The sequence below is a fragment of the Myxocyprinus asiaticus genome, chromosome 38, assembly GCF_019703515.2.
Source record: "Myxocyprinus asiaticus isolate MX2 ecotype Aquarium Trade chromosome 38, UBuf_Myxa_2, whole genome shotgun sequence".
NCBI lineage: Eukaryota > Metazoa > Chordata > Actinopteri > Cypriniformes > Catostomidae > Myxocyprinus > Myxocyprinus asiaticus.
The window spans coordinates 5,475,511-5,491,090 of record NC_059381.1 but is presented as its reverse complement, the minus strand read 5'-3'; the positions used below and the strand labels follow the sequence as shown (position 1 = coordinate 5,491,090).

General features: G+C 37.6%; 1 protein-coding gene across 13 annotated transcripts in view; it reads right to left on the bottom strand.

Moving 5' to 3' along the window:
* Positions 1-1,534: 1,534 nt before the first annotated feature.
* Positions 1,535-15,580, bottom strand: part of LOC127428463 (formin-binding protein 1-like) — a 67,792-nt gene continuing 53,746 nt past the window's right edge. For 9 of the 13 annotated variants that reach the window (XM_051676850.1, XM_051676851.1, XM_051676852.1 and 6 more), the window contains 6 exons: positions 12,802-12,934; positions 12,536-12,663; positions 12,087-12,235; positions 11,682-11,840; positions 10,066-10,101; positions 1,535-5,303 (listed from right to left, as the gene is read on the bottom strand). In XM_051676850.1, coding sequence (XP_051532810.1) covers positions 5,296-5,303; positions 10,066-10,101; positions 11,682-11,840; positions 12,087-12,235; positions 12,536-12,663; positions 12,802-12,934 — 613 coding nt within the window. In that variant the 3' untranslated portion in view covers positions 1,535-5,295. Of the gene's footprint in view, positions 5,304-10,065; positions 10,102-11,646; positions 11,841-12,086; positions 12,236-12,535; positions 12,664-12,801; positions 12,935-15,580 lie in introns of those variants that run through there. The other 4 variants (XM_051676853.1, XM_051676861.1, XM_051676856.1 and 1 more) reach the window with 2 other exon arrangements.

Genomic DNA, 15,580 nt, shown 5'->3' with positions numbered 1-15,580 from the left:
TAGTTTATAATATTTACAAAATAAAATATTATTTCCATTCTGTGTTCGTATAACACAGATAGTATCCAGCCAGTTATTACAAATCTTCTCTTGTTTCATACAACAAGCCATTAATTATTCTTTTCAAAGATTATAAAGACCAGGATACGGCGGATAGACTCAATAACGGTGACCTTTAAAAACCCAATTAAGTATACAGTTGTTTATGATAACTACTACATAATAAAATGTATATCAATATATTTTTTTGTCTTTAGACGCCTTGCAACGCTTGCTCATTTGCATAGGAGACATGTTCGACCAATCATGGCGACGTAAGAGTTAACGTCACATGCTCTGTTGCCAGTTACATACGCTGTTTCCGTAAAGTCATGTAGTGTTAGTTCTGTCGTTAGTAAACGGGTGTAGTCTTTGTTGTTAGATATTTTAATGCTAGATGTTCAAATATTGTTTTGTTTTTTTAACGTTTCTGCTCTAATACTAATACTAATTCACGACGCACAGTAAATTCTGAATTACCGTTAGTTAATAAATATTATATATTTAGTTATTATTCATAATGCTTATTATTAGGAACAATATAAATACATTATTAGAAACTGATTTGATTAACAATGTTTTAATAAAATTAATGTGTAAATAATTTACTTATGTAAATTCACCTCTGACTAATGGATTTGCCACTAGGTTAAAGGGAAAGTTCACCTAAAAATTAAAATTCTCTCATCATTTACTCACCCTCATGCCATTCCAGATGTGTATCTCATTCTTCCATCTGCTGAACACAAACGAAGTTTTTAGAAGAATATCTCAGCTCTGTAGGTCCATACAATGCAAGTGAATGGGTCCAAAACGTTGAAGTTCCTAAAAGCACATAAAGGCAGCATAAAAGTTATCCATACGACTCCAGTGGTTTAATCCATGCCTTCAGAAGCGATATGATAGGTGTGGGTGGGACACAGATCAATATTTAAGTCCTTATTTACTATAAATTATCCTCCCTGCCCAGTAGGTGGTGATATGCATGAAGAATTTGAATCGTCAGAAACAAAAGAAGAATGTGAAAGTGAAAGTGGAGATTTAAATTGAAAAAGGACTTAAATATTAATCTGTTTCTCACCCACACCTATCATATTGCTTCTGAAGACATGGATTTGACCACTGGAGTCATATGGATCACTTTTATGCTGCTTTTATGTGCTTTTTTGAGCTTCAAAGTTATGGTCACCGTTCACTGGCATTGTATGGACCAACAGAGCTTAGATATTTTGCAAAAAATCTTTGTTATGTTCAGCAGAAGAAAGAAAGTCATACACATCTGAGATGAGTAAATAATGAGAGTATTTTCATTTTTGGGTGAACTATCCCTTTAAGACTGAATAGAAATGAGATGACTAATGATACAATGTTCGTATAGAATTATTACTAGTACGCAGTTATAGCACATCTTAGAAATGGGTCACTCAATTTTCATGCAAGTAATTTCATAATGTACACACATGCTTCCACTCAAAGTAATACATTCAGACAAAAATTATTTACTTTTTCCCCTCTATTTTTAATTGGCACAGTTAACACATACAAAGTATTCAGTGCTCAAAAACACAAGCGTAACAAACAGAACACAAACAAAAAAGTGCAAAACAAACATTTGGCAGACCCACCAAACGAGACAATTTTTTAAAATTCATTAAGCAAAGCAGAGAAAAGAAACCAGGTCATTTTTATTAATCTAATTTAAAAATAGACTCTAACAATGTTTTGGTAGTTCACTCTTATTTATAGACTTGTACGTATAGATATACATGTATAGAATTATATTTATAGTTTTCTGAATTGGGAATGGTGTTTTGTAGCCCAAAAGAGCAGGTATAGGGGCCGAGGACAATTGATTCTTGTCACTCATAGGCAACATATCAGCTCTCTTATGTTACAGAGACAGCTGTGTGTGTATGTGAATGCCATAAGGTGATAGCGGCAGTGTATAACAAAGCTCAAAATGCTGAAATGTTATAAATGTTTTGCAATCGTTTTGTTCTCAAATAGAGACATAGCACTTGTGTGTTCACACAGAAGGATGGAAGACAGACATAATGATGTTTTCCCCTTGAAGATGGTGAGATGTTCTCTGCTTTTCAAAACATCCTCTGATTTATTTCACATTTTTATATTTACAGATTCATCAACAACTAGTCAGTTATTAGGCTGCTCAATTCATTCAACCTAAAATATTATAACTCATCAATAAGCGCTTCGTAAAACATACTGTAATAAAAGCTTTCAGCATCAAATAGCAGTTTTGTGATGTGAAAGAAAATACATTTTTATATTGATGAAGCTTACTGAGATTTATGAGAATGCTCTGGGCTTCAAACCTACCTAGATTCAGTTAAAATAAAATAAAATATCCAAAACCTCTCCTGGACCCAAAATGACTGTGTGAGAGAATTGAAAAATCTAAAAAGAAAAGTTACAATTATTTATGTGCCTTAAGGAGTGGCGAGTAGTCGTGGAAGATGATGAAATTAAAAAAATAATCTCTTCACGACAGACATTACAGAAGAAGATCAAATAAAAACAGGCTTCTCTCCAGCAAACCACAGTAATTAAAATAAGACGGGAAAAAAAATTATCAGATTAATCAAAAGCCTAAAGCATGGAGTCTAGTTCAAGTTAACATGATGCATGTTAAATGTCTATTTAACCTGTACATTTGGCTCAGAGTACATTGAAACCATAACATGTAACCCCAACACTTCATATGGACCCTTGTTCTCAAGGTTACTGAAACCGGCTAAACCAATAAGATTGCAGGATTCTCATCTGGGAACTCCACAGGGTAAAACCATAGAAACATTAACAAAACAACTGTCACAATAAATACATACTCATATTAACAGGACATTATTATATTCATGTATGTATATATCATGTGTTCGCAGAAATAGCCCGTACCCCACACAACAAAAAATAAACAGCGCTTGCTTGAATGTGTTGAGCAACTATTGGACGGTTAAGGAAAAGCAGGAAGTGTTTGGATGAACGAAAATGTAAATCATATGAGGGGACAAAAGGGCACCAAAAAGGACGTGTATGGAAAAAAATTAGTTCGAAAAGATGGCAAACAAACAGACAGTTAACAGACGAAGCTTTTAGTAATTGCACTGGAAGGGCGGAGGCAGATGAGGTGTCAGGGCAAGCAGACATGCTATTAGCCATGTTAAGCCCCACCCCTGATTGGTGACACAGCCATATGTGCAACCATTGGCTCGCAGGTATTATCTTCGGAAGGTGGAGTCAAAGGGTCTAAAGGGGTGTGGCCTGATAGAGGAGCCATTTGTACGGAATTCCAAAACATTTTAAAGCGTTCCAACTCGCTAAAGCGGCCATCACACTACACTCTGCGCTCCATTCAAACGTTCAAGCTTGGTGAACTCTCACCTACGAATTCAGATGACGAGAAGACATGTGACCAATAGATGATGGAGAGGCCAAAGATTGGCTTCTTAATTCAATGCAAAGAATACACATTTCAAAGCTGCATGTTTTTATTTTGACATTACGAATATAACATTATATGCTATTTGTGGTTTAATGTTTATTAAAACCAGACGCCATGGAGCATTATATCATATTCTGTTCATTTCAGTTTCTGAAATAATTTTGCACACTCAAAGCCTAGCGTGACTGTGACTTAAAGAAAAAGGTCACCCAAAAATGTCAATTCTCTCATCATTTACTCACCCTCATACACATGCTAGATGAGTATGACTTTCTTTCTTCTGCTGAAAACAACCTAAGATTTTTAAAAGAGTATCTCAGTCTTTTATGTCCATACAATGTAAGTGAATAATGACCAAAACTTTGAAGCTCTAAAAAGCACATAAAGGCAGCATAAAAGCAAGTTATAAGACTCCAGTGGTCAAATCCATGTCTTCTAAAGCGACCTAATCTGTTTTGGGTGAGAACAGACCAAAATATCAATAATTTGACTTTTGCAGTCTCCTTGACGATCATGATTTCAAGTTCAGTGACACTTCCTAGCGCCAATCAAGCTTGAAATCAAGACCGTGCCTAGAGGCTGCAATGGCAAGGTGTACAGTGAAATAGGAGTTACATTTTGGTCTGTTCACACCCAAAACAGATTAGGTCGCTTCAGAAGACCTGGATTAAACCACTGGAGATTTATGGATTACTTTTATGCTGCCTTTTTATGCTTTTTGGAGCTTCAAAGTTCTGGACCAAATTCACTTGCATTGGAATTTCCAAACTGCTACTTTGAAACATGCAATAGAATGGCACTTGAGGTCCAACATCTAACTCGGAAACTCTGGACTTCTAACTTGGAAAACATTTCCAACTCATAATTCATACATGCCAGCACGCAAAGCGAGTTAAACAGTTAATGTTTAACGAGTTAACGATTAAAACGATCACTTTTAAACAAATTAAATGCACCAATGAAACAAAGTTTCTAAGTTACATGATATACAAACACTTTGCAAATGTTTGTAGAAACAGTTGTGTAAAAGACAATAAATGATCCTCTCTGCTGATGATCGTACACCTGTGAAACAATGCTAACATTGCCATTTTTTGTATTTATTTGTAAGTTATCTTCCAAGCATCAGCCAACAAAACGCTTATGATTGGAAGTTGGGATATCAAGTCGGAATATTCCACATCTGACTTTGGATGGAATGCAGCATAAGCGTACATGAGATCTGAGATGATCTTCTGCGTATGAAATTTCCTAGTATCCGTAAACTCCCTTTTACAGACCACATCCCTTGGATTTTAAGGGTATTTTTGTTTGGGATAGGGTAGGGAATAGGAAACAAGACTGGTACAAGCAGCTAAAGACACAAACACACACATACACTCATTCAAACAGACCTAAAAAAAAAAGATATTGCTGTAAACTCTGCAAGCTCAGCAGCCATTGAGAGCCTCAAAGCAAAAAAAAAAAAAAAAAAAAAAAAAAAAAAAATGATATATGCAGATCATATTCACCTCATTATAAAATAACAGACATGTAACAAATCTAATGTCATAATATTTTTAATTTCTCTGATTTTTGCTGTTCCTCTCTACAGCAGGAGAATTATAAAGGCAAAGAGGTCCATATAACCTCTTTCTCTCTCTCTTCTTTCACTGTTCCTGTCTTTAGTTTGCTCTCTTTATATGTCTGTCTCTCATCTGTCTCACTCTAGGGCGGGTCATGGAGTGGAGGCGGTAGTTTTTCCCACATGTGGCTGCTGTTTGCCCTGCATCATTGAGTCCTCCTTCCATACCTTACGAATCTGGAGTCATACAAACAAACAAACAGATGATAAAAAGAGAAACAAAAGAAAACAAAAACATGTTAGACTTGAAGTGATGATGCCATGCTTTCCTATGAAACCTTAAAGGGATAGTTTACCCAAAAAGTAATATTCTGTCATCATTTACTCACCCTCATGTCATCTCAAACCCTAACATCAAGATGCTTAACATCTCCTCTTGTGTTCCATGGAAGAAAGCAATTCAGGTTTGGAACAACATGAGAGTAAGAACTTTACGTTTTGGGGTGAACTATAGTGCAGACAAGGCTGAGAAACTAAATAAAAAGTTTTCACTGAAATATTACCCAAATTCCAATTATATTCTAACTTTAAATACATTATTTCAGGAAGGGGGCCTGGGTAGCTCAGCGAGTATTGACGCTGACTACCACCCCTGGAGTTACGAGTTTGAATCCAGGGCGTGCTGAGTGACTCCAGCTAGGTCTACTAAGCAACCAAATTGGCCTGGTTGCTAGGGAGGGTAGAGTCACATGGGGTAACCTCCTCGTGGTCGCTATAATATGGTTCTCACTCTCGGTGGGGCGTGTGGTGAGTTGTGCGTGGATGCCGCAGAAAATAGCGTGAAGCCTCCACACGCGCTACGTCTCCGCGGTAATGCTCAACAAGCCATGTGATAAGATGCTTGGATTGACGGTCTCAGACACGGAGGCAACTGAGATACGTCCTCCGCCACCCGGATTGAGGCGAGTCACTACGCCACCACGAGGACTTAGAGCGCATTGGGAATTGGGCATGCCAAATAAAAAAAAAAAAAAAAAAAAAAAAAAAAAGACATTATTTCAGGTCGGGGGAATTCTAAAAGACATCTGCTTTTAAAACGACGTTGTCTCTTACGTCCACAAGAGGGTGCAACAAATCAATATAATCAAATCAGCACTGTGTTATAGCGATCGTTTATTGCAAAGAACATATCTGGCTATTAACAAATTTGCGTAAAATGATAAAGACAAAAGATAAAGTCAGTTCATACTCTCACATCTTAGGCTACGTTCACATTAATCCAGATACATTTGGAAACTGCGTTTTAGCTACCGAAATGATATCCGTTCACACTACCGTTTTCAAGCGTTTTCCAAAAGTTGCTTGTCCACGTTTGAAAACTGTTCAGTTCCCGTACTGCGCATGTGAAAAATCGCCGTTCCATGTACGGTCTGAAACGCAACTGTCCTCGTGTTCCAACGCATCACCGGAAAGCAATTCCGAGTAAACTTCACTTCGCCTTTGAAGGAATGAAATGTGAAGGTTGTACAAAGTAACATTTATCTTTAACAACGCTATGAAAGTGACTAAATGGCACAATAATGCTGCTACAACATAGGCCGCCATCTTGATTATTTTGGGTTGAATGCATCACGTGACTGTGTCACATGATAACAAATATGTCATCATTCCAAAAACGCCGTCTCAGTGTGGACAGCCAAAATGTATTGAAAAAGACGCGTTTTCATACGAAAACGTATTAGTGTGGACGTTGCCTTGAGTTGACATGCCATACGAGTGGTAAGGGGACTTGCCGAGGTAAGAGTCAGAAACAAGTTTGGGTTATCTTTTGAACTATAGGTGGCGCTGTCTCCAAACTGCTCAGGTTTACTCAGGACAAGATGTCGATGATGCATACCAATTTACCAATTACCAAAAAAACGCGAGAACAGAAACTCTTCAATAGACGGTTCTATGTTAACCCTAAAACAGGCAACGCGCACCACAAGATACGTACTCTTTAGTTTCTCACACAATCTTGTTATCATTTATCATAGTTGGGTCTGTTTTGAGTATGTGGGTCACATGACTTGGTTCAAATTTTCTGTGATCGTTAAGTCAGCCTGACCTAAAACCAACATTGCTGCCCATGGCTGACTTTTTGATAATAAATTATATATTAATCTTACTTTTCTTCAGTAAAAAAACAAACAATAAAACTGCTAATATTAATTGTGAACATTGTCTTAAGATGCTGAAGAAGAAAATTAAGTCATATGTTGTTCATGCAGTTATTTAGCACATTTTGAAGTGTGCATATCCCCTGAGATACATTGCCAGATTAAGGGAAGAAAAAGGATTAATCCACAATATTACACTTACACATGTCATACATGCAACCTTAAAGCTAAACTTTTCTCAGATTTCTTACACACACACACAAACTCACTCTCTCTCTCTCAAACACACACACACATATACACACACACTCTGTCACACACTCTCTCTCTCTCTCTCTCTCTCTCTCACACACTCACACACACACACACACACACACAAACTCACACGCACTCTCTCTCTCTCTCTCTCTCTCTCAAACACACACACACACACTCTCACACAACACACACACACACACACACACACACTCACTCTCTCATATACACTCACTCTCTCTCACACAACACACACACACACACTCTAACACACACACACACACACACGCACACACACCCACACACACACACACACACACACACACACACACACACACTCACTCACTCACTCTCTCACATACACTCACACTCTCTCACACAACACACACACACCCTCAAACACACACTCTCACACAACACACACACACATACACTCTCACATACACACACTCTCTCTCTCTCACACACACACACACACACACGCACACACACCCTCACACACACACACACACACACACACACACACACACACACTCACTCACTCTCTCACATACACTCACACTCTCTCACACAACACACACACACACCCTCAAACACACACTCCCACACAACACATACTCTCACACACACTCTCACACAACACACACACAAACTCACACACACTCTCTCTCTCTCAAACACACACACACACACACACACACACACTCACACATACAAACACAATCACACACACACACACACACACACACACACACATACACTCTCACACACACAAACACACACACACACACTCTCTCTCTCTCTCTCTCTCTCTCAAACACACACACACACTCACACATACAAACACAATCACACACACACACACATACACTCTCTCTCACACACACACACACTCTCTCTCTCTCACACACACACACACAACACACACTCTCACATACACACACTCTCTCTCTCTCACACACACACACAACACACACGCACTCTCTCACACACACTCACACTCTCCCACACAACACACACTCTCACACAACACACACTCTCACACACACTCTCTCTCTCTCTCAAACACACACACACACTCACACATACAAACACAATCACACACACACACACACACACACACACATACACTCTCACACACACAAACACACACACACACACTCTCTCTCTCTCTCTCTCACACACACATGTATGATATGTTTTAAAATAAAGGTGAGGTCAGAAACTCATACTTTTTTGCATCAAATAAAACAGAAATATTGATTTTTGACTTTTTTGTACCTTAATAGGGCAATGTATCCTGGGAGATACAACTCATAAAATCCAAAATATATCAAATATTAAAAAAAATTCCTTTGGATATGTTTTACTTAAGTCCAATTTATTTAAAAAGTGACATGAAATGATTTTTTGCTAATCATTTTCCACTCTTGCCTGTTTTAGGGTTAACTTAATGTTGCACAGTAGCCTATACCAGTGCCATAGTACTAACACGGACTCAAGCTTCATAATACCGGCGGTACCACAGTGTTTTCAATAAATACAGTTGTATGTACAAAATGTTATTTTAATGTGTGCATTTGTATTTTAAATTGGACAAATATTCGAATTTCGAATTTTAATTTGACAGCCTGAACTATACCTTTAAGGTCGCTTTAAGCAGCATTTCACACCTGTACTGTTACCTTGAATTAACGGTGCCAAAGGTATATGGGTGACTCTCACGAAACCTGTCAAGAACATGTCCAGGTCATTTTTAGACCCAAAATATAAAGTAAGAAATTAATTGTATATATACTGTATATTTTACATTTTTCATGAGATTCACTCAAACAGTGATTAATTTCTAGCCTGAAAAATGGCCCTTGCTTGACAATTTCAAGTGTAAAAAGCCCATTTGAAACTCAGAGATATGACATTGTATGAATATGCTCACATGAGTTACAATTACAAAATGAGTTGGATAATGAATATAAACACACGATTTTTTGCAGTATGGCATTTTAGATACAATCTGTATTGTAAGAGTAATTCTATTGTCTGGGTATAATTCCAAAACTTCTATGGCCTGTGACACAATCAAACATGCACTTACGCAGGAAAACAACAGCCAAAAAAATGAACTCCAACACTGTAGTTTCCAGAATCAAACATGCAGACCAAATCTATTTTTGCCAAAAATCTAGATTATTTTTTGTTGGGTTCTAGTAAGGTAAACAATCTGTGATGCTACAGGTGTGGCATGGAAAATGTTGGCTTGTGAATTAGATTTTGTTTTTAAAGGGTGCATGTAATTTTGCAGATAATTATAACTTAAAGGTCACACAAGTTCATGCACTTTTAACTGGAATAAAATTCCTTATATTACTGAGTCAACACTCCATCAATCACACACGTGCAGTTTTAAACTCCAACCGTTGCAATGAAGAAATCTAAAGTCAGCACAAATGTAGCTTGGTAGTTAAACACATTACAAGCCATCTTAAAACGGAGGACAAATGAGCTTGATTCAAGATCTTGTCACTCTCGATGTGATACATATGATACACACACTGTTATTACACACGGCTAGTACTCGGTCTCACCTTCAGAAAGATAAACCCTTCTCCAGGAAAACAGCTCTGCAGAGAAACATTTTGAGAATGTCCACATTTTCGGTATCATAACAAAATGGCAACTCTGCTTTCTAGTATAAAGTCGATTGCTGATTTAAATGATTATTGTGTGTTTTTTCCGTTGTTATTATATCTACCTATACTAACTGTAAGTGTTGACAATTAACAATGAATGTGCAAGCAAATAATCTATAGCTACAGGAGCACAACGCAAGTCTCTATCTATCAATTTTTCAGCAAATAATGTTGATCACCAGAAAAACTAAATACGACCCATCCCTCTTTTATAAAAAAAAAAAAAAAAAGCAAAAATCGCGGTTAAAGTGCGCCACAATTGAAGTGAATGGGGCCAGCCCATAAACATGAAAATAAACACTGTTTTAAAAGTATAGCCACAAAATGCAAACATTATGTGTGTTAATATGATTTTAGTCTGATAAAATCACTTACTTACCTTATCTGTGTATTTATTTCCAATTTTACAACTTCAATGCCATGACGCCGCAACACCTGTAAACCCTGTAAGCAGTTTTATAACACTAAAATCATGTTAACATGCATAATTTTTACGTCTTGAGGCTATACTTTTAAAACAGTTAGTATTTTAATGTTTATGGACTGGCCCCATTCACTTCCACTATAAGTGCCTTAATGTAACCGCTACTATTGCTATTTAAAAAATGTTTCTCCCCTTTTCTCCCCAATTTGGAATGCCCAATTCCCAATGCGCTCTAAGTCCTCGTGGTGGCGTAATGACTCGCCTCAATCCGGGTGGCGGAGGACGAATCTCAGTTGCCTCCGTGTCTGAGACTATCAATCCGCGCATCTTATCACGTGGCTTGTTGAGCGTGTTTCCGTGGAAACGTAGCGCGTGTGGAGGCTTCACGCTGTTCTCCGCGGCATCCACGCTCAACTCACCACGTGCCCCACCGAGAGCGAACCACATTATAGCGACCACGAGGAGGTTACCCCATGTGACTCTACCCTCCCAAGCAACCGGGCCAATTTGGTTGCTTAGGAGACCTGGCTGGAGTCACTCAGCACGCCCTGGATTTGACCTCGCGACTCCAGGGGTGGTAGTCAGCATCAATACTCGCTGAGCTACCCAGGCCCCCTAACCATTGCTATTTTTTAAATAAACAAGGCATGAGTCAAATATTTTTGTTACATTGCCACAAATGCTGTCGATTGAGCTTAATTTATATTGAACCCGGAATATTCCTTTAAAGGTAAGTTCATTTACAATTACTTGCATATTTCACCTCATATATGTCTTATGTTTACGTTTACATTTAGTTTGAGTGACCTAGCATGCATAAGATACTACTGTCTAGTGCTGTTCACCATATTAAACTATCCTGGACTGTATCTAAAATAAAAATGTACTAAAACATACAATTATTTAGTCCAGAGTTTCAGAAGAAAGCTGTCCATTTGACAAAAAAAAAAAAAAAAAAAGAAGAAGTGTCTAAAAAGAGTCATATTCACATCATTGATGACTCCTTTAGTGTCCATTCAGAAATACACAATTGGTTATAAAGCCCTATCAGGGTGTAAAGCACTTTGTCATATGTAGGTTATAGCACCTTTGGCGTTTGAGTCTAGAAAAACTTCGACGTAGGATGTGGGGACGTAACCCTCCTCTTCCTCATTTCTCCGAACACGCGTCCAGCCATCACCTTTGTCTTCCTCTATAACATACAAGAGCTCACCCTCCGTCACTGAGATAGTGCCTTCATTATGACCTACAGATGGATAGAATGCATGAAAAAAGAGACGGCATATATTGTTAATGAGTTGTTCTCAATTCGTAGGATGTTTTGTTGTTGACATAAAACGGCTGAGCATCCAATCAAACTCTAAGGTGCAGTAAGTAGAGTGTTTGAAATGACCTTTGAACCCTTAAAAGGTAGCACCCTATATAGACAGCAAGGCAGATTTTGAAACAGAGTCCATATTTTGTACTGAAAATGGCACACATGCCTGTATACCTTCAAATGGGTAGAGGGCTTTGCAGGTGCCGATGGTGGATAGAATTTCTTCATCTGCATCGTCAAATTCATCAAACTCCGGCGGTTCCGGTTGGGCTTTAGTCTGGACCTCAGAACTCTGCTCATCTGTGTAACTGCCATCCGGACTGCTCCATCACACACACACGCACGCACACACACACACACACATAGAGAATAACTATAGCAACTGTTTGACATCTTGGCACATTAGAGTGGTTATAAACTGAAGAGTATTTGTTTTGCTATACTTGTGAGGGCCTAATTATCAGAAAATGCCCATACAAACATCATAAAAATTACTTAGTAGTTAAAAATCTTCCAAATGTATAAAATAAAATCTAAAAATGCCACAAAAAAAGTGTATGATAAAACTTAAATTACATTTTACCATGTCGTGTTTGTGTATGTATATGTGTTTGTGTGTGTACCTCTCTCTATCCTGTGCGCAGTTGTTGTTAGTGGGTGGCGTGCTGTTTTGAGTCTCGTATAAGGCGCTCGTCCTCCGCTGCAGGTCACTTTTTACTGGCATCCTTCCTTCCACCTCCGCTAACCAGCCCTAGAAATCACACACACACACACACACACACACACACACGCATGCACACACACACACACACATTTCCACTTAACTGAACTGATCTGCTAATCCAGTCCTGTGCTATATTTGGATATGTTGCTTACAAATGACTCTCACCTCAAATTTCTGTGCCTCTGCCTGCAGTTTCTCTATGTTTTGGGCGATCTCTGCTAACCGAGGGTCCACGCTGGTGGGATCCCCCATCTGTGGGTTCTTCACGTACACCTCCTTCATTTTAGTCAAAGCGTCTCTGTGGAGAACAAACATACATGGAAAAACTTTTCCTCAAAAAATCCTGTCTAACCCTGCCTAAAGAAACTGGATTCATAATGGATCTTCTATCAAAATTTGGAACTAATTCTAAAAGATCCTTATGGGACTCAACTAAGTATTTTATAAAGAGATCTGACCGGATAAAGTGAAATCGAAAGGATTTTGTAAGTCCAACTGGATATGGTGTAATCTGTATCAAAACTCCACTTGTTTTGGAATGAAGTCGTGCTACTGTTTTATAGGATTATACTGAATTTACAGAATTGTTTTAAAATGATGAAAAATATCCTTTAAAGGGGTCATGTCATGAGGAATCACATTTTTTTTTGATATTTTGACATATAAGAGATCATTCTACTATAAAAACATACTGTAAATTTTAGAACTCAAAACTTAATCCCCAATGCAATAAAAGCATTTATTGAAACCAAGCTGCTAAAAATGCCTTGTTCTTTACTTAAGTGACTTACCTACGTCACAAAGATTCTCATTAATTCATGACCATCTCTACAGCGGAAAAACATCAACACCTACTTTACGTCATCGCACCCTTGGCCCCGCCCACTGGTGCTCAGTTCGTAAACAGAGAGAAAGAGCAAGACAGACAGGCCTAGTGTGCCCTATTAACTATTCCTGAACACCAAAGGGGACCCATCTGGACTATTTTGAATTATTGTTATATATAAACACGCACTACACAGACCTCTTTGACCGTTGTAATGTATCTCACACTGCTTTTAAAAGGCGCGGCATCAAGTTACAACTCTCAAAAGGAGACGCCATTCTCTTTCATTCAGCTGCTGCATCCTGGACACCTTTTTGCGCCCATCTAAGCTATTTTTAATTGTTGGTGTATGTAAACATGCACTAGATGGATGTTTTTGACCATTTAGATGCATTTCCGGTGATGTGCGCTTTAGTGCAGGATATTACGTTATGTGTGTGCATCTTGTTCATCGTGCTTTGGACTATGTGCATTATTTTTGGCTCATATCAGCATGGATTGCTTGTGAACCAGTCATAGCACGATTCAACTGTTATTGAAGGATGGGGCAGTTAAAAACATTATTGGACCTGATCACAAAACCGTAAGTAAACATTTTCATTCATGAATATGATATGTCATGACTGTTTGACAGCATATTATAGGCTGTTTGATGGTGCTGCTGTGCTTGAGTGAACAGTTAAATATATTCGGATACAATGTGTTGGATGTGCGTTATGTGTAAACCCTGAAATTTAGTTTTATAATGTTGTGGAGCTTGTTCATTTCTATTTCTATTGAGTTTGAGATATGACTGTATTTGAGGGGCTGCACGATGTTAGCTAATCGTAACAGTGGGTGTTTTTGTTGAAGTTTTATGGAAGCGCTTAGGCCAAAACTGAACGATTCAGACAGAGGGCCAGAGACAGGTTGGAAAATTATTATACATTACTAAATTATGACTGTTTTGGTGCAAAACTTTACTAACATTATCAGTGGACCTCAGGGAAGATAATAAAATTATATATAAAAAAAAATAAGAGTATGTCATGACCCCTACACTGGTAGGCCCGCAGATCTCCACGGAAAGCTTTGAAGATTTCCACAGAATTGGAATGGCAATCTTTCATAAAGCTGTACACATCCACTGCAGATTTGTGTATTAAATATTGTGCCGAATTTGATGATGCTTTCAGCTACCAGTAAGGGTGTACAGTACTTCTTTCAGGTCCATTCATTACATTTGAACATGTTAAACTCCATTTATCAGAATCCTGCAGATTTTCACCCAAAATCAGTGCAGAAAATGCAAAAAAAAAAAACTCTGTGGATTCCGTCTGGGCTTGCCTATGGGTAATCCTAATACTCCTATTGGGAACTGTATCAGAGGTCGACCGATAGTGGATTTTGCCAATAATAACTAAGGTGTCGGAAAAGGCAGTTTTTACAATTGATTTATAGAATTAAAAATATATATATATTAGTCTTTCCTATTTTTTGGTCCTTCCCTACTATGCAAAAAAAAGATGATGTGGTGCATAACATGGGACTTTTAACTGTGAACAAGCCCAAAATTCACCAGGGACTCTTATTCTGAAATGAACACTTGGCTCCGTTACAGTTATCTTTATTTAAGTATTTACCAAATTAAGCTTTTTATAGCCTACATATTCACCGGATTTTGTGTATATATATATATATATATATATATATATATATATATATATATATATATATATATATATATATGAATATCTTGTAAATAACAATAAAATATCTATATATTTTTTTCCCACCAGATGAGGTTTTTTTATTGTTATTTACAAGATATTTATATATATATATATATACACACACACACACACACACACACAAAATCCTTCATCTGGTGAATATATAGGCTATAAAAAGCTTAATTTGGTAAATGCTTAAATAAAGATAACTGTAACGGAACCAAGTCTCCATTTCAGAATAAGAGTTGGAAACACAATGCAGTCTTTTTTTTTTTTTGCTCTTATGGAAAGAAATTGGTACTTTTATTCACCAATGTGGCATTCAGCTGATCAAAATGTATAGTCAGGACATTAATTTATTAAATTACTATTACAATTAGAAAAAAAAATGTTCAGAACTTCTTAA